The sequence below is a fragment of the Mustela putorius genome, unplaced genomic scaffold (genome assembly GCF_011764305.1).
Source record: "Mustela putorius furo isolate JIRA1106 unplaced genomic scaffold, ASM1176430v1.1 tig00003850_pilon_pilon_pilon, whole genome shotgun sequence".
Classification (NCBI taxonomy): Eukaryota; Metazoa; Chordata; class Mammalia; order Carnivora; family Mustelidae; genus Mustela; species Mustela putorius.
The window spans coordinates 10,342,734-10,370,356 of record NW_025422002.1 but is presented as its reverse complement, the minus strand read 5'-3'; the positions used below and the strand labels follow the sequence as shown (position 1 = coordinate 10,370,356).

Genomic DNA, 27,623 nt, shown 5'->3' with positions numbered 1-27,623 from the left:
CTCTCCGCAGAGCAGACAGCCCGATGCGGGGCTCGATCCCAGGACCCTGGGATCATGACCTGAGCCGAAGGCAGAGGCTTTAACTCACTGAGCCACCCAGGCGCCCCGAGATGGTCTTTAAATATACAACAGAAATATATAATTAACCACAATTTGCTCCAACAAGAGCTCTTGTTGTTTTCAGGAGGAAAACCCTGCTATACTGAAATCTTATTTTAAGAATGGCCAATTGAATGCTGCCTACATTTTGAACATAAGCTGTTGGGACACAGAGACTTGTCAATGATGTGTCTCCTAAAAAATTACCAAATGATTATAAAGGTAGCATTTAAATAATCAGATCATCAAAAATATTACTAAACATGACAACTGTTAACCTATGAAATGCAGACTTAAGATTATCAAATAGTTTGCAAGAAAAGAAGATTTCTCTCCAGAGGAGTAAGAGGGATCTTAAATGTAAGCTAACTAAATTATATTGAAGATTTCCAAAGTAAAGAAAGGGACAGGAGTATGGGAAGATTCACAGTGAAGATTCACAGAAGGAAAGAGAAAAAATGGAGGACAGGGTAAGGCAAGACTTTCCATTGTACGTTTTTATAATCCGAAACATTTAAAACATGTTAAGGCATTGTCTATTCAAGATACTAAAAGAGAGAGGAGGAGGAAAGGGCAAAATCAAGTTAATCAGCAAGTAAAAATTGAAATGGGAGATGACCAGATGTGAATATAGCAGAGATATATAAGGTACTCAGAGCACAAGGGAGGAAAGTTTACAAATCAGGAAGGAGAGGCTGATGGAATAAGTGAGATTCCAAAGAAATGTAGTGGGCCAATCAGCTCAGTCCAAAGCCACAGCAATTGCCATACCAGATGCAGGTGAGCAATGAGGCTATGGTAAACTACTGCAAACCTAAATTCCCTGTTAACTCTACTAAACCCTGAGCTCAGGCATTATACTTGGGCATACACCACAAATCAAGTCCATTAAATGTACACAGAAAAAGTGACACAGTCTCACCTGTAATATGTCAATTCCCAGAAGCAATTTAATGAGGCTCTTAGAGTAAGATGTGCCTATGCTGTTAAAAAAAAAAAGAAAAAAGAAAAGATTTGTTTTCCTTAATGTTTTTATCATTTCTTCATAAAATTGGTTAAATAAACAATTTTTAAATTTTTTTGAAAATTAAAAAAATTTTTTATTTATTGGTCAGAGAGAAAAAGCAAGCATGAGAGCCCACAAGCAGGGGAAGCAGCAGACAAAAAGAGAAGCAGGCTCTGCACTGAGCAAGGAGCTTGATGTGGGACTCGATCCCAGGACCCTAGGAACATGACCTGAGCCAAAGGCAGAAGCTTAATTGACTGAGCCACCAGGCATCCCAAATACACAATATTTAAAGAGAAACTATCCTGTTATAGCAGAAATACAGAACATGAAAAAATGGCTTTTTTTTTTTTTTAAAGATTTTATTTGAGAGAGAAAGAGGGAGAGCAAATGTGTGCACAAGCAGGGCAAGTGAGAGAGGGAGAAGCAGGCTGCCCACTGAGCAGGGAGCCTGGTGTGTGGCTTGATCATGACCTGAGCCAAAGGCAGACACTTAACTGTGCCACCCAGGCATCCCTGCTCTCTCTCTTTTTTTTTAAGATTTTATTTCTTTATGGGGGCGGGGCACAGAAAAAGCAAGCATGAGCTAGGGGAGAAGCAGAGGGGGAGGAAGAGAGAATCTGAAGCAGACCCTGAGCTGAGCACAGAACCTGACTCAGGGCTCAATCTCACAACTCTGAGATCATGACCTGAGCCAACCCACTGAGTCAGCCACGTGCCAAGAGAAGATGATTCTTACACAGGGAGAAGTAGTTAAAATTCTATCAACACAGATGAGACACACTCTAGAAAACATTCTGGTTCTTAGTCTCATAACTATAAATTAATAATTTAAAGGTTAAAATTGAAGATAAAACAATTATAAATAAAAAGTGAAATTCAAAAAATTGCATTCTCCCCCCATTGCCATCCCCCAATCCAGTTAGTATAACAGATTAAATGTCAGCAAGATTCCAAGCCTCCAGTCCATACCTGGCTTCCTCATCCTGCAGACGTTCACATGACAAAAGGCACCTCCTGAAACTGTCTTGGTCCTCAATGTAAGATTCTAGGCCACTAACAAATTCTTCTATTATCTTAATGATATTGAAAAAACAAAGAGTAAGATTTTCAGTTTAACATTTGCTGTAGGTTAGCTAAAAATCATTCTAGTCCATTCAACTTTATGCCAGCATCTTAATATTCCCAATTCCAGAGTAGTGCTGGCATAAGCGAAAGTACCAGGAAGAAACTCATACTTTGGGATAAGAAGGATGTTTCCTCAGAGTCTGAAAGAGCTTCTTTTGGAAAACAACTTGATCCACAGCTAAGAGGAAAAAACAGTTGATCAGCAGAGTCTTTAATACCTCCCACCATAGTTTTACTTCCTTAAATATAAGTTTCGTTATCTTGTGAAACCAATAAGGATATTTTTAACCTAATTTCAGAGCCAAATTTTCTAAACCGATGGGAAAACAGATTTAGCTTTGACAGAGGATAACTGCTAAGTATTCTAAAAAGATATGAAATAATGGAGTAATCGATGCCCTAAAAGCAGGGCTTTAAATGGCTTTATAAATTTTCTTCTGAAATTACTCTGACACAGATCTAATTATTCTCTTGAGTATTAATTTATTTTTCCACAAGAAAACACAAAGTATTATTGGTATATGCCATTCTTTTCTTAAAAGTTTTAAAAAATTAATAAATAAAAAATTAGAATTACTTAACATGCATTAATCAGTACTAGAGACTATAGAAATACTCTCTCTAAAAACCAGTATCAGGGCACCTGGGTGGCTCAGTGGGTTAGAGCCCCTGCCTTTGGCTCAGGTCATGATCCCAGGGTCCTGGGATCAAGCCCCGAGTCGGGCTCTCTGTTCAGTGGGGAGCCTGCTTCCTCCTCTCTCTGCCTACGTGCGATCTCTGTCAAAAAAATAAAATCTTTTAAAAATAAATAAATAAATAAATGAAAAGCAGTATCATTGTCATCTTTGTCTCAAGATGGCTGGTGCTCCCATTTTTAATTTTCACTGCCTATTTCAGAAATCCATGATTCAGTTCTGAGCCCTGCACTAAACCCAGAGAAAAGATTTAAATTAAAATATTACTTAGTTGATTCTGACTCTCTCCTGTTTTAAGAATAACTCCTGATGTTTTAAGAAGCTTTAAAAAAATACTGTCATTTTCTTCAACTTCATTGTGAACATGAGATTTCTTTGTCTTCTTGGAAAGTGGCTGCTTCCTGGCTTCTGAAAACAGACAAAATTTTCAAGAATGTGACAAATAGTAAAGATTAAAACTGTAAACCCTACAATAACCCTAAGAGGGAAATTGATGGGTTCTTGAAGAACTGTATTGGAATTGATGCTGTAGCAAAATTTTATCTCTAACAATGGTCAGCAACAGTGGCTTACAAACAAACAAATCAACAAACAATTATTTCTGCCTATTGCATTTTTTTAAAAGATTTTATTTATTTATTTGACAGAGAGTCACAGCAAGAGAGGGAACACAAGCAGGGGGATTGGGAGAGGGAGAAGCAGGCTTCTTGCCAAGCAAAGAGCCCAGTGCGGGGCTCAATCCTAGGACCCCGGGATCATTACCTGAGCAGAAGGCAAACACTTAACAACTGAGCCACCAGGCCCTCTCTATTGCATTTTTATTTGAAGAATTCAAAACATGCCACTTCTAACAAAAATAACCATGGAAATGTTTTCCACCCAAATTCTAAAACAGTTAGTGTGCCTCAAGCTGTTGTCTACAAACCAATGCAATCAAATCACTGAGATGCTTATTAAAAGGACATTCTTAGGGGCCCCTAAGTGGCTCAGTTGGTTAAGTGTCTGCCTTTGGCTCAGGTCATGATTTCAGGGTCCTGGAACTGAACCCCACATCAGGCTCATTGTTCAGTGCAGAGCCTGCTTCTCACTTGGGCTCCCTGCTCAGTGGGAAGTTGCTTCTCTCTCCCTCTGCTCCTCCCCACCCAGTCTTGTGTTCTCTCTCTCTCAAATAAATAAAATCTTTAAAAAATAAAATAAAATAAAAGCACATTCTTAGATCACATCCCATAATTACTCAATTAAAATCTTGAGGATGAGGACCAGGCATATGAATTTTTAAAGAGCTTTCCAGGTAATAATCTTGATGTACACCAAAGTGTGGGAACAAATGATCTTGATGCAGGAGTAAAAAGAATCAGGCAGGTTCTCTGGCATCAAGCCTTTGAGAACAAAGCCCAGGTTGGTTTTATCCCAAGGCTTTCAATGCAAGAGAAGTAATAAAACATAATAAACAAACAAAAACAAACAGTACTTGAAATTAAGTAGGATTATTTCCTCTTCTCCCTTAATGATGTAACAAGTTAGAACTCCCTTAACAGAGTAGATGAATATAATAAATGGGAAAAAAACCTATCAACCTCTTTCCATCAGAACTAAGTAAGGGCCTCTGTCAACCACAGTCTCAAATGGACAGTCCATACTGTTTCTTCACCCCTGGCATGGTTGTCTGATATAATGCCTTTCTTTTATACATCCCTATCACAGTTTTATCTGGATTGTAATTTTTTTTTAAGAATTTCAGTTTTAAGCAATCTCTACATGCAACATGAACCTCGAATTCATAACCCTGAGATCAAGAGTCACAAGCTCCACTGACTGAACCAGGCACCCCCATACTATAATTCTTTTTAAGGGAGGAAAGAGGACCATAAACCTTTTTTAAAGGACAGATGACTATGTTGTACCTTCTGTCTCAGCACCTAGATGATGTAAGTGGATAAGCTCTATAATACTGTTTTCTATAATACTAATTTCTCTTATGGATGTGGAGACTAAGACTGTGGCCATGCCCAAAGTCATACATGGAATTAGAAGCAGAAACTCAATCCCAAATCCCCTGATAGTAGATTCTGTGTGCTCTAACCATTAAGACTTGATGACTCCCAGGACTTAAAAGGAGGAACTTTATCTCTCTTTAAGTGCCTCACACATTTGCTACTGGAAATAAAACAACAAATGACTAGATACTTACTGGAGACATCTTCTATCAGGCTCTCTTTATCTTCTGATTTTGACAGCCTTCTCTTGGAAACCATTTTGACTGGAAGTCTTCTGCAATTAAATTACTTTCTAGAGCAAAATCAGAGAATAGAAGTTACCCTCTAGAAGCTAGATAAGTTTTGAGAAGTTAAAGCTATAGCTCAAAGAAAACTACTTTACCCAAAACCAAAGTAGTTCTAGTTTTTACACTAAAGTTGTCTAACTCCAGGTATTGAAAGAATTTCAACTCCTGTATCTGGTCAATACTCCCTTCCTTTCTAAACTTGATTACCTCGTTGCCTCTTTAGCAAGGCTACCTTCCTCTTGCTGAAGGATGAGATCCAGTTCTCTTTCTGATATCCCAGATCCTTCATAATCTGGCCCCAATCTACCGCTCCTTTAACTCATTAATCCAATATTGAATGCTAGAGACGGTGCTAGGGTTACAAGTATGAACTAGATATGATCACTGCCCTCAGGGAGTTTACACAGTAATGAGTAGTCTTTTTTTTTTTAAGATTTTATTTATTTGGGGCGCCTGGGTGGCTCAGTGGGTTAAGCTGCTGCCTTCGGCTCAGGTCATGATCTCAGAGTCCTGGGATCGAGTCCCGCATCGGACTCTCTGCTCAGCAGAGAGCCTGCTTCCCTCTCTCTCTGCCTGCCTCTCCATCTACTTGTGATTTCTCTCTGTCAAATAAATAAATAAAATCTTTAAAAAAAAAAAAGATTTTATTTATTTATTTGACAGAGTGATAGAGAGAGAGAGCACAAGTAGGCAGAGCGACAGGCAGAAGGAGAGAGAGAGAAGCAGGCTCTCTGCAGAGCAGGGAGCCTGATGCAGGGCTCGATCTCAGGACCCTGGAATCATGACCTGAGATGAAGGCAGCCGCTTAACAAACTGAGCCACTCAGGTGCCCCTAGTAATGAGTATTCTTGAGGTAGTTATTTAGGTACAGTTATGTAAGTGCTATAAGAGAGAAGCACAGGGTGCTATGAGGGCTCACAACGAAATTTAATCTAGTTGGGGGTAGGGGAGATTAAGAAAAGCAGGGACAATTTCTCAGGGATAATTTCTGTGAGAAAAAGTTATTAAAGCAGGGACCTGAAGGCCAAAACAGGAATTAGCCCATAGAAGATATATGAGAAGAGTAGTCTGGGCAGGAAAATATTCAACACAGAACCGGTAATGAGCCTGTAGAGTTAGAAATGAAACTGCAGAGGTAAGGGATGTCCTGAACCTGAACACTAAGGGCCTCTTACTCTATCTTGTAAACCAAAACATTCTTGGTCTCAGTGCTTTTGCATAAGGTGTTTTCACCTGAAATGCTCTTATCTGCCTGGAAACTACCACTCATCCTTAAAGACACAGTCAAATGTCATATTCCTTGAAAAATGTTCCTCCTATCCCCAAAGGAGCTTTCTACTCCAGCCTCCCTGTTCCATAGAGTGTATCTAGGATCCCCTACCACATCACACCAGACTGTGGGGCTCACTGAGAACAGGAACTCAGTCTCACTTATCTCTGTATCCCTAGTGCCCAGCACAGCACCTGGCATAAGATTTCTGAGCATATTCCCTAAATGAGAACGGCTGGCAGGCAGGTAAATACTAATAACTAACAAGAGCGATTCTAAGTGCTTCATAATTACTTACAAGCCTTTTTTGAGGTAGGTATCCTTATTATTCTCATTCAGTGGTGGAGTTGGGTTTCTAAGTCAGGCAGTCTGATTCCAGAATCTGCAATACCTACCAAATATACTTTTGACTATAGTGATGGCTTCCAACAATAGTTAACATTTACTATGTACCACGCACTATGCTAAGGGTTTTCTTTATCCACTGCCTCGTTAAATACTTATAACCATTATCAGCCATTTTTCGGACAAAAATTTAGTTAGGGTCGTCTGACTTCAGGGCACAAGCCCACAACACGGCTCCTTTCCAAAGAAGCCTGAAAGCCTGGTGGGTGGGGCCGACTGTCTGGACCAGGCCGTTCGGAAAGCAGTTGGGGGTAAAAGCCATCGTCATTTTAACGCGGAGGGAGGTACCTGGGGGGGATTATCCCACGACCGAGCAGAGGAGAAGGCCGAGGTTCGGGGCGCCGAGCCCCAGAAGGAAAAGCCGAGCTCCGCCGGGGCCCAGCGAGCAGGCCACAGTGACGCTGGGCCTCGAGAGACCGCGACCGCTGCTCCACTCACCCGCCAAGAACCCGTCGCCGCCCCTTGTTTTTGACTTTGCCGCCGGGCGAGACGCCACGCTGACGCCACGGAGGCGCGCCTCGCCCTGACGCTAAACTTCCGCGCCGGAAGTGGGCGGCCAGGCGGCAGGGCTTGGAGCAGTCTGCGAGGGCCAAAGCTGGAGTAGGGCTCCGGGCCCGGAAGGCTGAGAGGCGTGACAAGGCCCACAGGCGAAATCAAAGAGGGGCCTTCGCGCCCCGCGGGGAGAGAAACTCAGTTACACCGGGTGGGAGCCGGCTCTCTGTGAAGATGGCGGGGCCGGAGCTGCTCCTCGACTCCAACATCCGCCTTTGGGTGGTCCTACCCATCGTTATCATCACCTTCTTTGTGGGCATGATCCGCCACTACGTGTCCATCCTATTGCAGAGCGACAAGAAGCTCACCCAGGAACAAGTCTCCGACAGGTCAGCGCCTTCCCTCTCCGGCGGCCTCACTCCCCTGTGACCTTGGGGAAGAAAGTACAGGGGTTTTGTCAGTTTGTTCGGGTTGACATCGCGCCCCAAAGGCTGGGTCACCTTGCCTGTGTTACCTCTGTGTTTCACTTTAGTCATTTGTAAAATGAGGATACAGGAGATGCCTCATAGAGCAGGCTTGGGGATTAAATTCTAAATGAAGCCTACAAAGCCTTTGGCACAGGACTTGGGACCCATTAAGTGCTCAAAAATATTGTTGCTCTTAATTGTTAGGCCAATCGCCAACCCTCTTATCTATGAACTATGTATAAGGTGGGTGTGTTTACACTATTCCTTTTACCAAACTACTGTGGTGGTCAGCTGAGATACTAAGTAACCAAGTGCTGTGCAAATGTGGAATTGCCATAGAGATGTGGGGGATTGTAATTATCATTTCTCCTTCAGGATTTGAGGCAACTTCTTTCTCAAGTGCTTCATTACAGTATTTATCTGTGGAGAGAGGTAACTTGAGATGATTTTAGTTATCTAGATTTGTGCCCCCACCATATTAAAATCTTTTAAAAATTCCGATCATTGTGATTATTTTCAGAGATCATCTTAGGGAAATGTTGCTGTGTCTTTAACCACTTCGCTATCACTTACTTAACCCATTTTAAGAAATAGCAAGCCTCGGGCTCAGAACTGTCAACAAGCAACAGTATCTTACCAAGATTTAATTAATTTTGTTTTTATTGTGTTTATGTTAAGTGTGGCAACTAATACTGGTTTTCCATTGGCTGGCAACTTAAAGATTTATGTTAAAACTTACATAAGTAGAAAAAGTTGATATGTAAAAAATATTAAGCTTTTGGGACACCTGGATGGCTAAGTCGGTTAAGTGTCTGCCTTTGGCTCAGGTCATGATCCCGGTGCTGGGATCGAGTGAGAGTGAGTTAAGCATTGTGCTCCTTGCTCAGCGGGGAGCCTTCTTCTTCCTCTGCCTGATACTCCCATTTCTTGTGCTCTCTTCTGACAAATAAATAAAATCTTTTTAAAAATACTAAGTTTTTAATAGTACAAGTGCTAGTGAATAAAACAAAAGTCATAACCATGGAATGAGAATGACTGAAGTTTAGGAAGCACTGCTTTATCTCTCGGTTATGCTTCCCAGTTAGGCTGAGAATAATAATAATAAGCCGATATTTATTAAGCACTTACTCTATGCCAGGCACTAAGCTAAGCACTTACATTCATTAACTTATTTAAAATTCAAAGCAACTCTTATGAGATAGATGTTGCTGACCCATTTCGTAGAAACTGATGCTTAAGAGGTTTCATGGTCACACATGATGACATTCTGGACTTGAGGCCAGATTTTCTGGTTCCTAATTCAGGAGTTCTTTCCACTACACCGTAGAGGCCACTTCAATTAGTTTTCAGTAGCATCAGTTTCAGAACTGTTGAGAACCAACCTCCTGAGATAACCTGAAGTCAGTTCTCCACAGAAAGGAAGGCTATAAAAAGATGCAATGTGAAGAGAGCTCAAATGTTTAGCATTTATTAACACCAATAAATTGTTCTCATCTTATCCTCACAATCACACCAAGTTAGATAATCCTGAACCCATTTTTATAGTTGAAGAAAAGAAAGCCAGAGAAAATTAAGTAGCCTACCCCAAATAGCCAAAATTTTACAAATACTGTGCCTGTACTTAAACTCAGATCAGTTAAATTAAATTCAAGTTAAATTCTCTTGACCACAATTACTGTTGTCATAGATTCTCTGCCACAGTTTTCTGCTCTTGGTTGACTATGTGATTTCAGAGTGATGTTTCTGAATGATATCACACCCATAGCTCCTTTTTTGGGGGGTTGGATTTTATTTATTTATTTGTCAGAGAAAGAGAGCAAACACAAGCAGGGGGAGTGGCAGGCAGAGGGAGAAGCAGACTCCCCACTGAGCAATGAGCCTGATATAGGACTCTGTCCCAGGGTCCTGGCATCGTGACCTAAGCCAAAGGCAGACACTTAACCAACGGAGCCACCCAGGCGTCCCCAAAGCTCCTTTTTCTAACCCAAGATGAAATTCACACTTCCTGCACTCTATAAATAAAAATAATACTTAACAAACAAACAACATGATGTTTGCAACAACATAGATGGGCCTAGAAGCTACTATATGCTAAATGAAATAATAAGACAGAGAAAGGCAATTACCATATGATTTCACTTATATGTGGAATCTAAAAAAACAAAACAAACAAACAAAAGCAGAAACAGACCCATAAATACAGAGAACAAATTCATGGTTGCCAGAGGGGAGAGAGATAGAGGGATGGGTAAATGCGTGAAGGGGAGTGGGAGGTACAGGCTTCCAGTTACAGAATGAATCATGTGGATGAAAGGTATAGCATAGTCAATGAGATTGTAGTAGTGTTGTATGGTGGCATATGGTAGCTACATATATGAGCACACCATAATGTAAAGAGTTGTCAGATCACTATTTTGTATACCTGAAACTAATGTGACATTGTGTGTCAACTATACTTCAATAAAAACGACAATGTAATGCCCTAGTTGTGACAAAGGAGAAATAAAAGAAAAATAATTTAATTTCTATTTCATAAGTACTTGTTCACAATGGTCCTCAAAAGTGTAATGCACAAGTCAAAGCATGTACCTCACTATAAAATCACCTTCTTTGGGACAGGTTCAACTGTAGGCTGATACAGTATTCACAATTTAGATATCACAGAAGGCAGTGCTGTTTTGGATTGATTTTACTAAATGAGGAACTACTCTTGATAAAGCCCTGAACAAAACAAAGTGCAGTTTTCCTTATACATACTTGGTGGTTGCATACCTGGAAGTTGAATATATATAAAAATCACTTCCAAAAAAAACCAAAAAACACTTCTTCCTTCTGTGTGGAGAAAAAGATGGAATTAGGTTTGAGGCTCATAATTAAAAGCAATTCAGTGAGATATTCAAAAGTAGTATGAAACACGAGATGGTTCTTTGAATTGCACAACTGTCTCCAGCACTGAGGAATACTTAGCATCTCTTACCCCTAACAAATGACAGTTAATTTCTTTACCCCATCATTTTGACAATCAAAAAAGTTCCACAGATTTCCAGAAGTCCCCCTAGGGGGCAGTCTCCATGGAAAACGACTGCCTTGGAGAAAACTCAAACCTCTCTGGTCATTATTGTTCCTTTATGTGAGATGTCTGGATCATGCCAGTTTCTACATGGTGTGACAGTACCCCACCAGGTCATCCTGTCAACTTGGATAGAATGCTGAGCATGTGGTTTTCAACCTGCCAAAACCAAGGCAAAATATGTTTTCTGGTTGTAAAACATTTCCTCTAAATATAGTATAAGTTTCCATTAGCCTAAATAAAAATGGAACCTTTGGTTTCATAAGTTATTAAGCTTTTGGTGCCTCTAAACTTAATAAATTTTAAAATATATTAAACCAAAACTGAAAGAAAAATGAACAAAATATAGTAAATCACAGTTGGGGATAGAATGTCTGGAAAAAATGGTACTCAAGCTCAAAGAATATACTGACTCGGGAAAGGAAAAAAACAAACTCAGGTCTTTAATATATGATTAAACTCCAATTTGAGAAATACCAGCTTTAAAAACTAAAGCTTTCAGGGTGCATGGGTGACTGGGTTGGTTAAGTGTCTGACTCTTGATCTCAGCTTAGGTCTTGATCTTAGGGTGAACATGGAGCCTACCTAAATTTAAAAAAAAAAGTATTAAGAAAATGTCTTTCAATTGCAAATTATCAGTGCAGAAGAGCTTTGTCTTTATAAGCAGCATAAGGACTTATTTTTCAAGAGTAACAGAAACGGAAATGCAAAATTAAAAATTTCTTATAGTATTCGCAGACCTCAGAGAAACTGAGTGTTTAGAATATACAGGACATTGGGGAGGGTATATGCTATGGTGAGTGCTGTTAATTGTGTAAGACTGATGAATCACAGACCTGTACCCCTGAAACAAATAATATATGTTAATTAAAAATAATTAATTTAAAAAACTTGATTAACTATGGTAGATGTCAGGGGAAAAAGTGATACGAAATTTTTATCATATAGAGATCAAAGCACTCAAGCAAGACATGTAGGGAAAAAAGAGGTGTGTCAGTTAATTATTAAGAATATTGTTATTTATCTGAAAAAAAATATAGGATAATTTAAGCTTGCCTTGATTTAGGGTTGAAATGCCTCAAGGTCATAGTTCTCAACCCCAGTTCTACAAAATTCCTCAGCAGTGAAAATACAGGAGATGTAGGGGAATTTCTGTTGATTACAGTGCCTGAAGAAGGCCTGAATTATCTATAGTGACCAAATTTTTATTGATGATCTACCATGTGCCCTGCTCTGTACCATATGCTATAGGATACAAGATATGACAAGGCCAAGAACCTACCCTCAGGGAGTTTCAGTCCAAGTGACAAAACATGCAAAAGAAAAATCATATATGCCACATGCAGTGGTAATCATTAAATGAAATTATATATATGAAGAGCTCAGCTTAAATCCTCAGTATTAAAAAATTTAAAAAATCTTTTAAAAAACCCTCAGTATTTCCCTTTTGCTTTTTTTTTTTTTTTTTTTAGTACTCTCCACACCCAACATGGGGTTCGAACTCACAACCCTGAGGTCAAGAGTCACACGTTCCACCAATGAAGCCAGCCAGGCACGGGACTCTTTTTTTTTTTAACTATTTTTAAGTGTACAAGTCAGTGGCATTAAGTACATTCTCACTGTTGTGCAAACATCCCCATCATCCATTTCTGCAGTATTTTCATCATCCCAAACAAACTCTGAACATATTAAGTAATAACTCCCCATCTCTTTTCCACCCAGTTCCTGCAACCAGCATTCTACTTTTTGTTTCTATGAATTTAACTACTCTAGGTACCTTAATGTAAGTGGAATCATATAATATTTGTCCCTCTGTACCTGTCTTATATTACTTAGCATAATGTTTTCAGGGTTCATCCATGTTGTAGCATGTGTCACATTTCAATACATTTTGTAACTAAATGAAATATACAATGTGATGATTTGACATACATATACTTTTCTGAATTGATTATCACAGTCCAGTTAATTAACATATACATCACTTCATACTTACCTTTTTAAAAAAAAAATCAGTGTTAAAGAATGCTTAAGGTCTACTCTTTCAGTAAATTTCAAGTACATTACACAGTTCTATTGACTATAGTCACTAAACTATATGTTAAACCCCCAGAATTTATTCATCTTATAACTGCCTTTTGGCCGGCATCTCCCCATCTCCTTCATCCCCCAGTAACCACCATTTTAATTTCTGTTTCTATGAGTTTGATATTTTTTTAAGATTCCCAAATATAAATGAGATCATACAGTGTTTGTCTTTCTCTGGGCTAATTTTATTTAGCATAATGCCCTCAAGTTTCCACCATGTTGTTGCAGATGGCAGGATCTCCTTTCTGGTGGCTAATATTTCATTGTGTCTGTATATGTATATATACTACTGAATTGTGTGTTTAAATAGGATTACAGTGGTAAGTTTTATGTTACGTATTTTTTACCACAATTTTAAAAAATATACTGGGATGCATGTGGCCTTATATAGTATGTCTCTTGCACATCTCTCAAGTCTCATTTTCACTATGTTTTCTGTAGTTCTCTTTCTTCTAGCCATGTGGCCTTTTCTCAGGTCCTCAGAGACATAGTCTTTATGCCTGCTGCAGGGCTTTTGCCCATGCTGTTCCCTCCAGCACTTTGCCAAGGTAATCTCTAGTTGTCCTAAGATTCCATCGCAGTCATGCATCATCATCAAAGCTTTTTCCCAGACCTTAACTTCCTAGACTTGGTCAAATCCCCATATTATATACTCCCACCATACCATCCATCTCTCCTTCCTAGGACATAACAGGTGAATTTAACATTTATTCCTATGGTTATTTAATCAATGTCTTTATCTCCCACTAGACGTTAACTTTCATAAGATATTTGCCCCCGCTCCTTTTTGGTAAAATTTATTTATTTAAAGGGCACCTGGGTGGCTCAGTTGTTAGTCGTCTGCCTTTGGCTCAGATCATGATCCCAGGGTCCTGGGATTGAGCCCCTTATCAGGATCCCTGTTCAGCGGAAAGCCTGCTTTTTCTCTCCCATACCCCCTGCTTCTGTTCCCTCTTACAGTGTCTCTCTCTCTCTCTCTGTCAAATAAATAAATAAAATCTTTAAAAAAATTATTTATTTGAGAGAGAGAGCGGGGGGAGGAAGAGAGGGAGAAGGAAAGAGAGACTCCTCAAGCAGACTGCCCTCAAATGCGGAGCATGACAAAGGACCTGATCCCAGGATCCTGAGATCATGACCTAAGCCGAAATCAGGAGTTGGCTGCTTAACTGACTGAGCCACCCAAGTGCCCTGAGATACTTGCTTTTTGATCAGTTGTTCATGTCACCTAATAGTACATGGCATTCAGAAGTTCAAGAAGTATTTGCCCAATGAGAATAAATCTGCTATTGTGCATAATATGAAAGGAGGCATGGGAAATTTAAATGACTTACCCACGATCACATAGCTAAGTGGCAGAGCCAGGATTTGAACCCATCTGTTCAACTCTAGAGAGTTTAAGTTTTTATCTGTTACTCTAGACCCAATGCTGCCTAAACCATCAGTGATGAAGGACCTGTTTTTTGTTTTGTTTTTTTAATTTCCAATCTATCATAGACCGATGCTTTTGTAAACTATTTTAGTACATATTTATTTGGATATTGTGGAAATACCAAATTATTATAAATGGTCCTAAACCCTTACTTTGAATGTCTACACTTAGCCTCATCACAGGCCAGCACTGGTACACAGGCCACACCTGGAGTAGCTTTAGACTAGCTCCCGGGGACAGAACATATTACATGTCACCTCTAAGTCTGTGTTGAGAGCAGTCAACTGTACAGTACAACAAGGTCAAGAGGAGGAAGACCAGAGAGAATTCCATGAGAGCACCAGGCAGAGTTTCTTAGAGAGGGTGGGGCTTGAAGAAGGTATTATGATATGATGGGGTAGAACTCGTGAAGAAGTGGGGTACTAGAGCATTCCCAGCACATGGAGAGTCTAGAATGTGCGTAAGGTGACAAGGAGACCCTGATTAGAGGTGGTTTATACTGAGGAGTAGAGACAAAACCAAGCATAATTTGCATGTTGTTTATTTCTGTCTGTCTGTCCTTTTTTTTTTTTTTTTTCACTTTCCAAGAAGGATTTCCATTAACTTAAGAGGGTTTTCCCCCATTAAAACAACTTTTGAAAACCTAGCAAACATTAGTATTTTGATCTCTGTCCTCTTTGGCATCTGTGTCTTTGCACCACCCACTTGTATCACACACTGTTTAATAATCAGTTATAGTCAGATATCACCAAATAATTTATTAACTCAGTAAATGTTTATTGAGAGTTTACTAATGGTCTGAATCCTGCTGGAATTTCTATTTGTTGTCTACTGGGGATCAATCCTGTCAAATCCTGTACTCATTTCTCTGTGGGGTTTTAAAAGTTTTCTTTTGTCCTCACCCTCCCTCCTCCCGCCCCCAGATCTCCTGAGGAGTATCCAGTGCTTAACTCTTTTCACTCAGAGAAAATTCCTTCTTAGCTTCTTATACAATAAGAAAAAGCTGAGTGTGATGTTCCAAATGTGCCTTCCTCGGAAATCTTTTGTTCATAAACACAGTGACTTCTGAAAAATACTTTTTTGAAGACCTGATTGTTGGGTTAAATATATTATATTGGTTTTAAGGACACTTGTATTTTGAAAAGTGTCCCCACAGGACTGTTGCCAAATAGGCTCTCTCTTGTGTTTAAATAGGTCTTCTACTCTTATTCTTCATTTTCTTCTAGTGTTTCGCTTTTAAAAATCTCATTATCTTGGTTGTATTTTTCAGTCAGGTCCTAATTCGGAGCAGAGTCCTCAGGGAAAATGGAAAATACATTCCCAAACAGGTACTCATTTCTCTTTTTTTTTAAAGTTCCATGATTCACTATTGAGGGCAGTAGATGTCTGAATGTTTAATAAGGGGACTCTTTGGGGAAAGCTGAAGTTTGGCAAATCTGTAATTAAGCTGTGGCCTAGTGGTGTCTGCTGTCATTGTGACCTCGCCCTTCTTAGGAAATTGTTTTTAAATGTGACTCAGCTAAAGTGTCAGGTTGGCTGCCAAGTAGGCGGCCAGCTCTGAGTGTAACAGCCTATTCCAAGGGCCTTCTGACTAAACCTCTGGGGAATAATTTGGCAGTTTCCTATGTCACAGTTTTAAGACTTAAAAAGCTCTCTTTTCTACTAGTCTTTCTTGACACGAAAATATTACTTCAACAACCCAGAGGATGGATTTTTCAAAAAAACTAAAAGGAAGGTAGTGCCTCCTTCTCCTATGACTGGTATGTTTACTCCCTTCTGTCCTCTTTAAATAAGATTCTTAACATGAGTTGGGGGAGGGCAGGAAGAGAATGTGATTTATTTAAATGTTAAATTGTATGGGATAGAAATCTAAGGGGCTTAGAGATCATCTAATACAGGGATCTACATAAGTGGAGCTCTCTCTCTCTCTCTCTCTTTTTTTTTTTTTTCTAAATAAATCACCTGGGAATGCCAATGTATAAGGTGGATTTAAAAAAAAAAAAAAAAGAGCCGCTGGCTGGGGAATGAGAAAACTAGAGCCATTATCCCTGAGTCTCTTCCCTTGCTGTTCCTCAGGACCCAGGGCTCTGCAGAGCACAGTTGTAAAGCATCCTAGTCCCATCTCCCAGCCAGTGTCTGGATCCCCTTATTGACAGATGGCCACCCAGCTTCTGTCTGAAAGAGGAGGAGCTCTTAACCACTTCCCAGCCCAGCCATTTCTTTGTCAGTCATGATTGCTTGGCCCACCATACAATTTTTGCTGTAATGGATTTCTTACTTCTGCTGACCTTAGTCATGTGAAAAAACATAGCACTTTTTTTTTTTTTTAAAGATTTTATATATTTACTTGAGAGAGAGACAGTGAGAGAGAGCATGAACGAGGAGAAGGTCAGAGAGAGAAGCAGACTCCCCATGGAGCTGGGAGCCCGATGCGGGACTCGATCCTGGGACTCCAGGATCATGACCTGAGCCGAAGGCAGTCGTCCAACCAACTGAGCCACCCAGGAGTCCCAAAACATAGCACTTTTAAAGTAAAACAAAATAATCTATTCTTCTGTGTTGGCTGTCCTCTCATTTTAATACCCATTTCTCTAAGTAAGAAACTCAGACAGAAGGTACTACAATTGATTTTAGTAAGTCTTTTAGAAAGCCCACAAGAAACAAAAGACCAATTTATGTATGAAGAGATACTTGACTTCACTAAATCCACAAAATGCAAATTAGAACAAGATGTCCTTTTTAGTTTTTCTAAAGATTTATTATTTATTTGAGAGAGATGTGTCTGCACCCAGTGGGGGTTGGGGGGTAGAAGCAGAGGGAGCCAGAGAGAGAGAATCTCAAGCTGACTTCCTGCAGAGCACAAAGCCTGTAGGGCACAAATACACGACCTGATTATGACCTGAGCCAAAATCTAGAGTTGGATGCCTGGATATTAGACCCAGGCGCCCCCAAGATGTCCTTTTTAGACCATTAAACTGATGAAGATTGAAAGCTTCACAAAGCTACTACTGTCAAAGTCATAGGAAGTTAGGCCCTCCTGCTACTGTTGAAGGACAATCTGATGGTATTTGTTCATTTTATTTATTTATTTTTAAAATATTATATTCATTTATTTGACAGAGAGAGAATCACAAGTAGGCAAGAGAGGCAGGCAGAGAGAGGGAGGAAGCAGGCTCCCCATTGAGTAGAGAGCGAGATACGGGGCTCTATCCCAGGACCCTGAGATCATGACCTGAACTGAAGACTGAGGCTTAAACCACTGAGCCACCCAGGTGCCCCATGTTCATTTTAAATGGTCAAACCCCTTGACCTAGAAATTCTAAGAATTCTTCTAAGAATTTCTCTTACAGAAACACATCACATGCAGATTATATACTAGGTAGTTGTTGGCAGCAGTGTTTAATTGGCAAAAAAAAAAAAAAAAAAAAAAATAGAAACAATCTATAGGTCCATCCAGAAGTAGTAAGTGTGACCACGTAGTAGACTCTTATGCACACACTGAAAATAGTGAGAGAGGGATATTAAACCAATGTGAAAATACCATCTACAATATATTTACTTTTTTTAAATTAAGAAGCAGATTAGTAAGCATAATATCTGTTTATTGTATACATATGGAAACTTGTATATATAAATGCATGTAAATACATACTTATGTGTGTAAATTTATATATGTATGTATAAAGATGGAAGAATATGCAACAAAGAATTAAAAGTATTCAGAGAGTGGGCTCAGAGAAGCTGTCTAATCCTATGTTTCCATGTCATTTGAATTTTTTACAGTGAACTTGTATTAGTTTAATTATCATATAAATTAAAAATTTACAGAAAATCAGGGAGAAGTCCCTGCCAACAGTGTAAAATGCTGTCGTCTCTTGTTTTTGTCATAGATCCCACTATGCTCACAGACATGATGAAAGGCAATGTAACAAATGTGCTCCCTATGATTCTTATTGGTGGATGGATCAACATGACGTTCTCAGGCTTTGTCACAAGTAAGTTACAGACCCAGAAGACTTCAGGTTCATTTAGCGATGATCCTTTCCCATGTCCCTGTTCAGAGAAATCCAAGTGCTGCTTAGACACTAATATAATGAGTCCCATATTCTCTATTGGAAATTAGCCATATTCTTTTTTTTTTTTAAAGTTTGTATTTATTTGAGGGAGGGAGAGCATGAGAAAGCAAGCATGAGCAGGGGGAAGGTCAGAGGGAGAGGGAGAAAGAGAAGCAGACTCACCACTGAGCAGGAAGACCAACTTGGGGCTCAGTTCCAGGACCCTGAGATCTTGACCTGACCAAAGGCAGATGCTTAACTGACTGAGCCACCCAGGTGCCCTGGAAACTAATCACATTCTTTGAAAAAAAATTTCATATGCTGTGACTTTATGGCTCTTATCCCAAACTCATCATTAGTTCATGATGTGGATGTTTTTTACCAATAGGAACTTAAGTGAATGGCTTGCTCATTCGTATCCAAAATTAATTCTTGTTAAGTAGGATGAAGGGAAGCATGTTTCTATTTTGACTTCATGTCCTAAGTATTGAAGTGAGTCGTTTATCTACTTATAATTTGTTTTAAATCAATTTCATTTCTCAGGAATGTAGTTCTCTATGTGTATATATTCTATTTTGGGTTTTAGGTCACAACTCAGAGTCCCTGCTTCTTTTTTTTTTTTAAGATTTCATTTATTTATTTGTCAGAGAGAAAGAAAGCACAAGCAGGCAGAGTGGCAGGCAGAGACTTAGTCCCAGGACCCTGGGATCATGACCTGAACTGAAGGCAGGGGCTTAACTAACTGAGCCACCCAGGCATCCCCAGAGTCCCTGCTTCTTAAGCAATAGAGAAGCTGTGTTGAAGGAACTATAAATAGAATGATATTTGCCTTATTTTTTTCAGAAATTGAAACAAATTTCCTGGTAGAAATCATTTCAAACTGTGTATGGTACAGAGTTTCCACCTCATGGAAGGATTACGTGCATTCATGCTTAAACTGTTCTAAAAACAGCAAGAAAAGATTGTGAACTTTCTCTCTCTTTTCTGTAGCCAAGGTCCCATTTCCACTGACTCTCCGTTTTAAGCCAATGCTGCAACAGGGAATTGAACTACTCACATTAGATGCATCCTGGTAAGAACTTTCTTTCCTTTATAAAAGCACAAACCAAAAGCTAAAACCAATGTCCCTTAAAGAACAGAATGTCTGATTTGCATTCTTCACTGGAATAGATTTTTGATTTTTCTCATTGACACTCCACTCAAAATGCCATGGGTGGATTATGACAATTTTTAACCTTACCCCAAGTGATTCTTTTATATATTCTTTGGGTGATAGAAAATTATGAATTCTGTAAATTCTAAAATAACTACCTGTGTTGTTTCACTTTTGCTTTTCCTAGGGTGAGTTCTGCATCCTGGTACTTCCTCAATGTCTTTGGGCTTCGGAGCATTTACTCTCTGATTCTGGGCCAAGATAATGGTAAGAAGCATATTGGGTTTAATAAGCAAATACTTTGATAGACAGTCATCCATGCCAAGGCCAGAAAACTCATGCAGTCTGTTCTCTTTGTTAGCATAGTCAAATACAATGCTTCACTCCTTAAACTTCATAAATTTCTGAGGTATTCTGCTAGACTCTTACAGATTCCAGGGTTAGAGCATATGACTGGTTCCGTTGATGGAGCATGCAACCCTTGATCTCAGGGTTGTAAGTTCAAGCCCCATGCTAGGTGTGGAGATTACTTAAAATCTTAAAGAAAAAAATAAAATTCCAGGATCAACTGTAGATCTGAATTCTCCCTGGAAATCACGGGGACAATATTTAGTTCCCCAAGGTATGAAAGCCTCATGTGAGGAATCCAGTACCAGTAGTGTAAGCCTGTAAACTGAAGCTGAAAGAAGGCCTGGTTTGACCAGTCAGTTCATTGACTAGAGTTCTTGCCAGGACCAATCCTGGCTCTCTCATTTAATGGTTGGGACCTTGGGCAAGTGACTTAACCACTTTCATTGTATGCTCATTTGTAAAATAGAGACCTTAATAATTAAATTCAGAGTTTGTTGTAAGGAGTGAATGAGGCAGAATATGTAAAGCACTTCATAAAGTGCCTGGCATAAAATAGTTGCTCCATAACCGGTGGCTGTAGTGATTGTTTACACATGAAATCAAGTTTAGCACTTCCTTCAGTTACTTTCTGTTATTATCAGGCCCATTTTTCAGGTGATGTAAAGTGACTTTCCCTAGGTCACATAGTCAGTGTGTGGGAGGGCCACTCAGTGAATCTGTCCTACGGGGCTCTCATCCCTCCTGAGCACCTGTCAGTGTTGTGTGAGGACCGTTCTTCTGAGAAGGCGCTGGGTGCTTGCTGAGCCCTGGCACTCACATCCGTGTGCCTTACACTGCAGCCGCGGACCAGTCACGGATGATGCAGGAGCAGATGACGGGAGCAGCCATGGCCATGCCTGCAGACACCAACAAAGCTTTCAAGGTATGCTCACACCTTCCATAGCTTTGCTAATGCTCTGAAAGACATTAGTGGACAGTTACTTTAACATTGGGTTCCTTGAAGGGAGTGTCATTTGGTTGGTTCCATCATTTAAATTGAACACAAATGAATTTGTGTTTACATATTTCTTTCCTATTCCTGAGACAGAGTCAGCTGTAAATAAATTGGAGATTCTTGGTACTTTTACTAGCTTTTAAATGCTCACTCAAATTTAAGCCACACTGTAAATGAAGCTGTAAATTGAGTCCATTCAGAGACACCAAGTAAACATTTAGAATACTCTGAACTATTTAGGACCCTGTGGACATCAGATATAAATTTCATTTTTAAAAAATATCAATACTTAAAGGCTTTTCATGAAATGATCCTGCACTATGTAAAATCCAGCATAATTTTTGTACAGCAAAACCTCACTAATTTTTCATGATAAAACCTAGAAACAGAAGGGAATTTGCTCAGCTTGATGGAAAGCCTCTATGATAAACCTACAGCTAACATCATACTCAGTGGTAGAACACTAACAGCTTTCCCCCTAAGATTAGGAACAAGACAAGAATGTCCACCCTTGCCACTTCTGTTGAACCTTGTGCTAGATGATTAGCCGGGGCCATTAGGCAAGAAGAAATAAAAGGCATTTACATTAGAAAGGAAGAAGGAAATGATCTCTGTTTGCAAATGACATGGTCTTATATACAGAATATTGTAAGCAACCCACAAGGAAACAAGTCCAGCAAGGACTTTTTTTAGAACATCTTTTAGATGATGAATGGTAAAGATGCAAAATCAGTTGTATTTCTATACACTGGCAATAAAGAATCTGAAAATGAAATTAAGAAAAAAATTCCATTTAAAGTAGTATCAAGGGGCCCCTGGGTGGCTCAGTGGGTTAAAGCCTCTGCCTTTGGCTCAGGTCATGATCCCAGGGTCCTGGGATCGAACCCCACATCTGGCTCTCTGCTCAGCAGGGAGCCTGCTCCCTCCTCTCTCTCTGTCTGCCTCTCTGCCCACTTGTGATCTCTGTCTCTCAAATAAATAAATAAAATCTTAAAAAAAAGTATCAAAAAGAGTAAAATACTTGGAAATAAATTTAACAAAAGAAAGATGAGACTTTTACAAGGAAATTATAAAGCATTGCTGAAAGAAATTAAGGTAAGACCTGAATGAATGGAAAGACATCCATGTTCATCGATTAAAAGACTTAATATTGTCAAGATGGCAATACTCCCAAAATTCTGTACAGATTCAATACAGTCCCTTTCAAAATTCCACATACCTTTCTTATAGAAATTGACAGGCTGATCCTGAATATCAAATGGAAATGCGAGAGACCCAGAATAGCCCAATTAGAGTTTAATATGAATAAAGTTGGAAGACTCACACTTCCGATTTAAAACCTACTTCAGAGCTACAGTGATCAAGACTGTCAAGACTGTGTGGTACTGGCGTAAGGACAGATCTACAGATCAATGCAATAGAATTGAGGAGGTCAGAATAAACCCATACATTTAAAAATTTATTTATCCATTTATTTATTTATTTATTTATTTTTATAAATTAATAAAATCTTTTAAAAAATGTACAAGCAACAAAAGGAAAAACAGATAAATGGAACTTTGTAAAAGTGAAAACTTTTGGAGTGCCTGAGTGGTTCAGTTGTTAGGCATCTGCCTAACAACCCCTATGCTCGGGTCATAATCCTGGGTCCTGGGATTGAGCCCCACATCAGGCTCCCTGCTCAGCAGGAGGCCTACTCCCTCTCCCACTCTCCTTGCTTGTATTCCCTGTCTCTCTGTCTCTCTCTCTCTCTGTGTCAAATAAATAAAATCTTAAAAAAAAAACTTTCATACTTCAAAGGACACCATCAAGAAAATGAAAAGACAGTATTAGAGAACATGTTTGCAAACGGTATCTTAATTTAAATAAATTATCCAGTGTCAAACATTTTACACCTATGTTTTCTTCTAAGGGTTTTATAGTTTTACCTGTTAAACCATTTAAAGTGTCTTTTTTTTTGGGGCGCCTGGGTGGCTCAGTGGGTTAAGCCGCTGCCTTCAGCTCAGGTCATGATCTCAGAGTCCTGGGATCGAGTCCCGCATCGGGCTGTCTGCTCAGCAGAGAGCCTGCTTCCCTCTCTCTCTCTCTGCCTGCCTCTCCATCTACTTGTGATTTCTCTCTGTCAAATAAATAAATAAAATCTTTAAAAAAAAAAAATAAAGTGTCTTTTTTTTATTATTTATTTATTTATTTATTTGACAGACAGAGATCACAAGTAGGCAGAGAGAGAGGAAGGGAAGCAGGCTCCCCGCTGAGCAGAGAGCCCGATGCAGGGCTCGATCCCAGTACCCTGCGATCATGATCTGAGCTGAAGGCAGAGGCTTTAACCCTCTGAGCCAACCAGGCGCCCCTCTTCTTTTTTTTTATTGTGGTAAAATAGGTAACATAAAATTTGCCACTTTTAACCTTTGTAAATATACAATTCAATGGCATTAATTACATTCACAATGCTGTGCAACCATCAAGACTATGTATTTCCAAAATTTTTCATCCCTTGAAGAAGAAACTCTGTACCCAGTCAGTGGTAAGACTATTCTTTTCCCCAGTGAACTGTCTAGGCACCTGTGTTGAAAGTCAATTCATCTTAAATAAGGTTTATTATTTAATTATCTTAAGTAAGGGTCTAGTATTCAGAATAAAGAACTCTCAGAACTCAGCCATAGTAAGACATTCCAGTTAAAAGTGGGCAAAAGTTTTGAGTAAACATTTCTCCACAGAAGATATACAAATACCCAGTAAGTTCATGAAAGCATGCTCAGCATTGTTAGCCATGGGAGAAATGCAAATCAAAACCACAGTGACTCACTCGATGACTATAATAAAAAAGATGGACACTAACAGTTGTAAACAAGGATGTGAAGAAATTGGAATTATCCTATTGCTGGTCATGGTGCAGCCACTTAGGAAAGCAGTTTTTAGCCAATCCTGAAAAAGTTAGACGTAATTACCATATGACCACCAATCTGCACTTAGGTAAATAGCCAAGGGAATTGGAAACCTATGTCCACACAAAAACTTACACAAGTATGTTCAGAGGGGCACCTGGGTGGCTCAGTTGGTTAAGCGTCTGCCTTTGGCTCAGGTCATGATCCCAGGGTCCTGGAATTGAGCCCCACACAGGCTCCTTGCTCAATGAGGAGTCTGATTCTTGCTCTTCCTCTTCCTCTGCCCCACCCCCGCTCCTGTTCTCTCTCTGTCTCAAATAAATAAATAAAATCTTAAAAAAAAAAAAAAAGAGATGAACAGATAAAGAAGATGTGTGTGTACCACACACTGGAATATTACTCAGCCATCAAATAATGAAATCTTGCCATTTGCCACAATGTGGGTGGAGCTAGAATGTATCATGCTACATGAAGTCGGTCAGAGAAAGATACCATATGATTGCACTCATGTAGAATTTAAGAAACAAAATAGATGAACATATGTGGGGTAAGAGAGAGAGGTATGCAAACCATGAGAGACTCTTAATGATAGAAAACAAACAGGGTTGATGGAGGGAGGTGAGTGAGGAAATGGGCTAGATGGGTGATGGTATTAAGGGGGACATGTGTCTTGGTGAGCACTGGGTAGTATGTAAGTGATGAATCACTGACTTTTCCTAAAACCAATATTGTACTGTATGTTAACTAGAATTTAAATAAAAATCTTTTTTTAAAAAAAGCCATGAGCTAACATTTGTATTGCATATTATATTTCCTAAAGCATTTTTTTAAACCTGAAAATTAAAGGCAAAAGTAGTCAGCATTTATAGACTGTTTGAGAAATGTAATTGGTTACTAGCTCTAGTGACCTCAGACAGATTATTTTACCTTTTTTAACCTTGATCTCTTTGCCTGCAGATCAAGGTGGGGGTGTTCAGGGCAGGTGGCAGTACCTACCTCATAGGATGAAATGAGTTTATACATATAAATAGCTTAATCCAGCTGCTGGCTAGAATCAGTGCTCCCACAACAGCACTGCTCTTAGTAACAGCCCTCCTCTTCCCTGGTGTTCTCTTCCTTTGCAGACAGAGTGGGAAGCTTTGGAGCTGACGGATCACCAGTGGGCACTAGATGATGTCGAAGAGGAGCTCATGGCCAAAGACCTCCACTTTGAAGGCATGTTTAAGAAGGAATTACAGACCTCGATTTTTTGAAGACCACACAGGGATTTGCTGTGTCAGAACTCAGAGCAGTAGTTAACTTTATAACTTTGATTTGAGCTGGACCCTCTCAGAATAAAAAGAAGGATGCATGAGCTGGCAGGTGTTCAGCAAGAATTGTTCTTATCTGAGCCAGGTTCCCTTATATGTCTGAAACTAGAGAAGATCTGGGGAGTGTGTGCTAGATGACTTACCCAGAAGCAGCTATTTTTAAAATGTTTTACATTTTCCTTCTTGTGACTCTGATAATGAAAGTCAAAGAAAGGGGGAATACTCAAGCTAGTTATAATATATAAAACTTAGCAAAAATTCAGTCTTTGGAAAAAGCATTGTCAATTATACCTAATTATTAAGTGCAGTCAGCCTGACTTCTAACCACAGTGAACGCCTGTTTTCTTGGGATCCAAATACTTTGTGTTTCACCTTTAATTTTTTGTTAGTATTTGTACAACTTTCTTTAACAAATAATACATTCTCCTTACTGAAAATTTAGCATTACGGATGAGCAAAGTGAAAGCTCCCTGTGTTGTTCATTTTGAGCCTACAGAGTGACATAAAGAGCAAATGGGTCAAAATCTGATTCAAATCAGCTCTTTTCAGAGTGAATACCCAGGGCTAGGACAGACTTAGCCAGCCTTCTATCTCTTAACACTGTCCGGTGAAAATCGGCAACACTGAGACACTGCCGGATTCTCAAGTGCCTTTGGGATCATCAGAGATAGGTTACATAATCTGAGGTCTTGAGCTGGAGTTCAGGATGTATCAAATCCATTGACATCAATAGTGCTGTACCAAATATGGCTTCTCTGTTGAATGAAGGACCTCATTTCCCAATTTTTCTGGATAAGAGAGTTAGCATATTGCTGTAAGAAGGGAGAAAGTGCGATTGCTGGCAGACATGTAGTTAAGGTTGGCCCAGGAATCATTCTGTCTGGATTGATTGTCCCAGGGAAGTGTCAGGGTGCCATTTCTGTACCAAAAGGTGAATGTAATTTGCATGTTGAACACTGTAATCAAGAACAAACAACTCTTGACTCTACCAATTAAAACATCCTGTTTTCTCTGCCTATAAAATGTTGCCTCTGTGGGTCACTAACAGCCTTGTGCCACAGTTATAAGTGTCTTATGGATCAGTGCTCAAGAGTCAAAGATGAAAAAGATGTGGGGTGCCCAAGAGGCTCAGTTGGTTAAGCGTCTGCCTTGGGCTCAGGTCATGGTCCCAGGGTCCTTGGATGAAGTCCTGTGTCAGGCTCCCTGCTCATTGGGAAGTCTGCTTCTCCCTCCCTCTCTGCCCCTCCCCCGGTTCATGTGTGCACGCTCTCTTTCTCTCTCATAAATAAAATCTTAAAAAAAAAAAAAAAAGTGACCCTTGCCCTCAAGGAACTCATTAGAGAGACATAAAAAATTATGACATCCCTAGATGTCATTAGAAATTGGTGGTTCTGAACCCTTTTTTGGATCACGGAGCCTCATTGGGACTCCAGTGGAAGCTCTGACCTTTCCCTCCAGAGTACTGCACATGGGAATAGACACAAAAAGTTTCCATGTAACACAGGGGTGTCGATAGAACTCCAAAGCCTAGTCATAGTGACCTACAGACTCACACTAAGAAAGCCTGACCTTTAAAAATTTAGGGACACCTGGGTGGCTCAGGTGTTAGGAGTCTGCCTTCAGCTCAGGTCATGATCCCAGGATCCTGGGATCAAGCCCCGCATCAGGCTCCCTGCTCTGCAGGAGGCCTGTTTCTCCCTCTCCCATTCCCTCTGCTTGTGTTCCCTTTCTTGCTGTGAGATTCTGTATAAAAAATAAATAAAAATTTAAAAAAAGATATTTAAAATAGCTGCTTAAACAAAATATTAAAGAAGCAAGGTTTCACAGGGGAGCTAACCTTTGACCTGGGTCACCGAAGAGTTATGCAGTGTAGAAGGGCATTCCAAGCAGACAGACAGAACTAGCAAAGACCCACAGATTAAAATGTCCACAATTTGCTGGACCCTGACTTAAGTGGGGAGTGGTATGGTATATACCAAAAAATATTGGTTGGATGGGCATACAAGCAGTAATTGATGATTGAGTGACGTCACCCTCCTTCCCATGAGGTGTCTCAGAGCATTTCATTTTGCCTCTTCACTCACACAAAGTTTGTCTTTTTCCCTGTAGTAAAGTTGGGTGGATAAAACATGAGCTTTTTCTCAGCCATGATGTTGATGGTAAATGCACATGTCCTTGGCAGCAGCCAATCAAAGGGAAAATCCAAGTTTGTTTTATCAGGCTCTTCCCAGAATCAGTGCACAAGTTCAGCATACAGCACTTAAGTGTGTGTTTCCTGGAGTTCAACTTGGGCCAGGCGTCTTTAAGACAACCTGAAATGTCCATTTACTGTTCATGGTATGGAAGGTACCATGCATGGAAGTCTAAATATTGACAGTCAGATGTACGACACATCTCTGAAAAATAATGAAGACTTAGATTTGAGAAGAGTAGGTAAACTTG

General features: G+C 39.7%; 2 protein-coding genes across 7 annotated transcripts in view; one reads left to right on the top strand and one right to left on the bottom strand.

The window, feature by feature from the left end:
- FANCD2 (FA complementation group D2) overlaps positions 1–7,372 on the bottom strand; it is a 59,202-nt gene extending 51,830 nt beyond the window's left edge. For 3 of the 6 annotated variants that reach the window (XM_004738505.3, XM_013054486.2, XM_004738507.3), the window contains exons 1-6: positions 7,176–7,332; positions 5,120–5,217; positions 3,196–3,336; positions 2,344–2,411; positions 2,078–2,181; positions 1,022–1,082 (exon numbers count right to left, since the gene is read on the bottom strand). In XM_004738505.3, the coding sequence (XP_004738562.1) occupies positions 1,022–1,082; positions 2,078–2,181; positions 2,344–2,411; positions 3,196–3,336; positions 5,120–5,183 (438 nt within the window). In that variant the 5' untranslated portion in view covers positions 5,184–5,217; positions 7,176–7,332. Of the gene's footprint in view, positions 1–1,021; positions 1,083–2,077; positions 2,182–2,343; positions 2,412–3,195; positions 3,337–5,119; positions 5,218–7,175 lie in introns of those variants that run through there. The other 3 variants (XM_004738506.3, XM_004738508.3, XM_004738509.3) reach the window with 3 other exon arrangements.
- Positions 7,373–7,421: 49 nt separating this feature from the next.
- On the top strand, positions 7,422–26,204 carry EMC3 (ER membrane protein complex subunit 3). The gene is made up of 8 exons (XM_004738510.3): positions 7,422–7,768; positions 15,704–15,761; positions 16,100–16,193; positions 18,324–18,428; positions 19,479–19,560; positions 19,829–19,908; positions 20,832–20,914; positions 24,996–26,204. Exons 1-8 carry the CDS (start codon positions 7,614–7,616, stop codon positions 25,122–25,124), a joined length of 786 nt encoding a protein of 261 aa, XP_004738567.1. The 5' UTR covers positions 7,422–7,613; the 3' UTR covers positions 25,125–26,204.
- Positions 26,205–27,623: the final 1,419 nt, after the last annotated feature.

Excerpts from the sequence above, each read along its gene's own strand:
- EMC3 (XM_004738510.3), top strand. The coding sequence starts at position 7,614 with ATGGCGGGGCCGGAGCTGCTCCTCGACTCCAACATCCGCCTTTGGGTG. Across the intron at positions 18,429-19,478 it reads GTTCTCAGGCTTTGTCACAA|CCAAGGTCCCATTTCCACTG; the intron begins GTAAGTTACAGA and ends TCTTTTCTGTAG. Across the intron at positions 19,909-20,831 it reads GATTCTGGGCCAAGATAATG|CCGCGGACCAGTCACGGATG; the intron begins GTAAGAAGCATA and ends CTTACACTGCAG.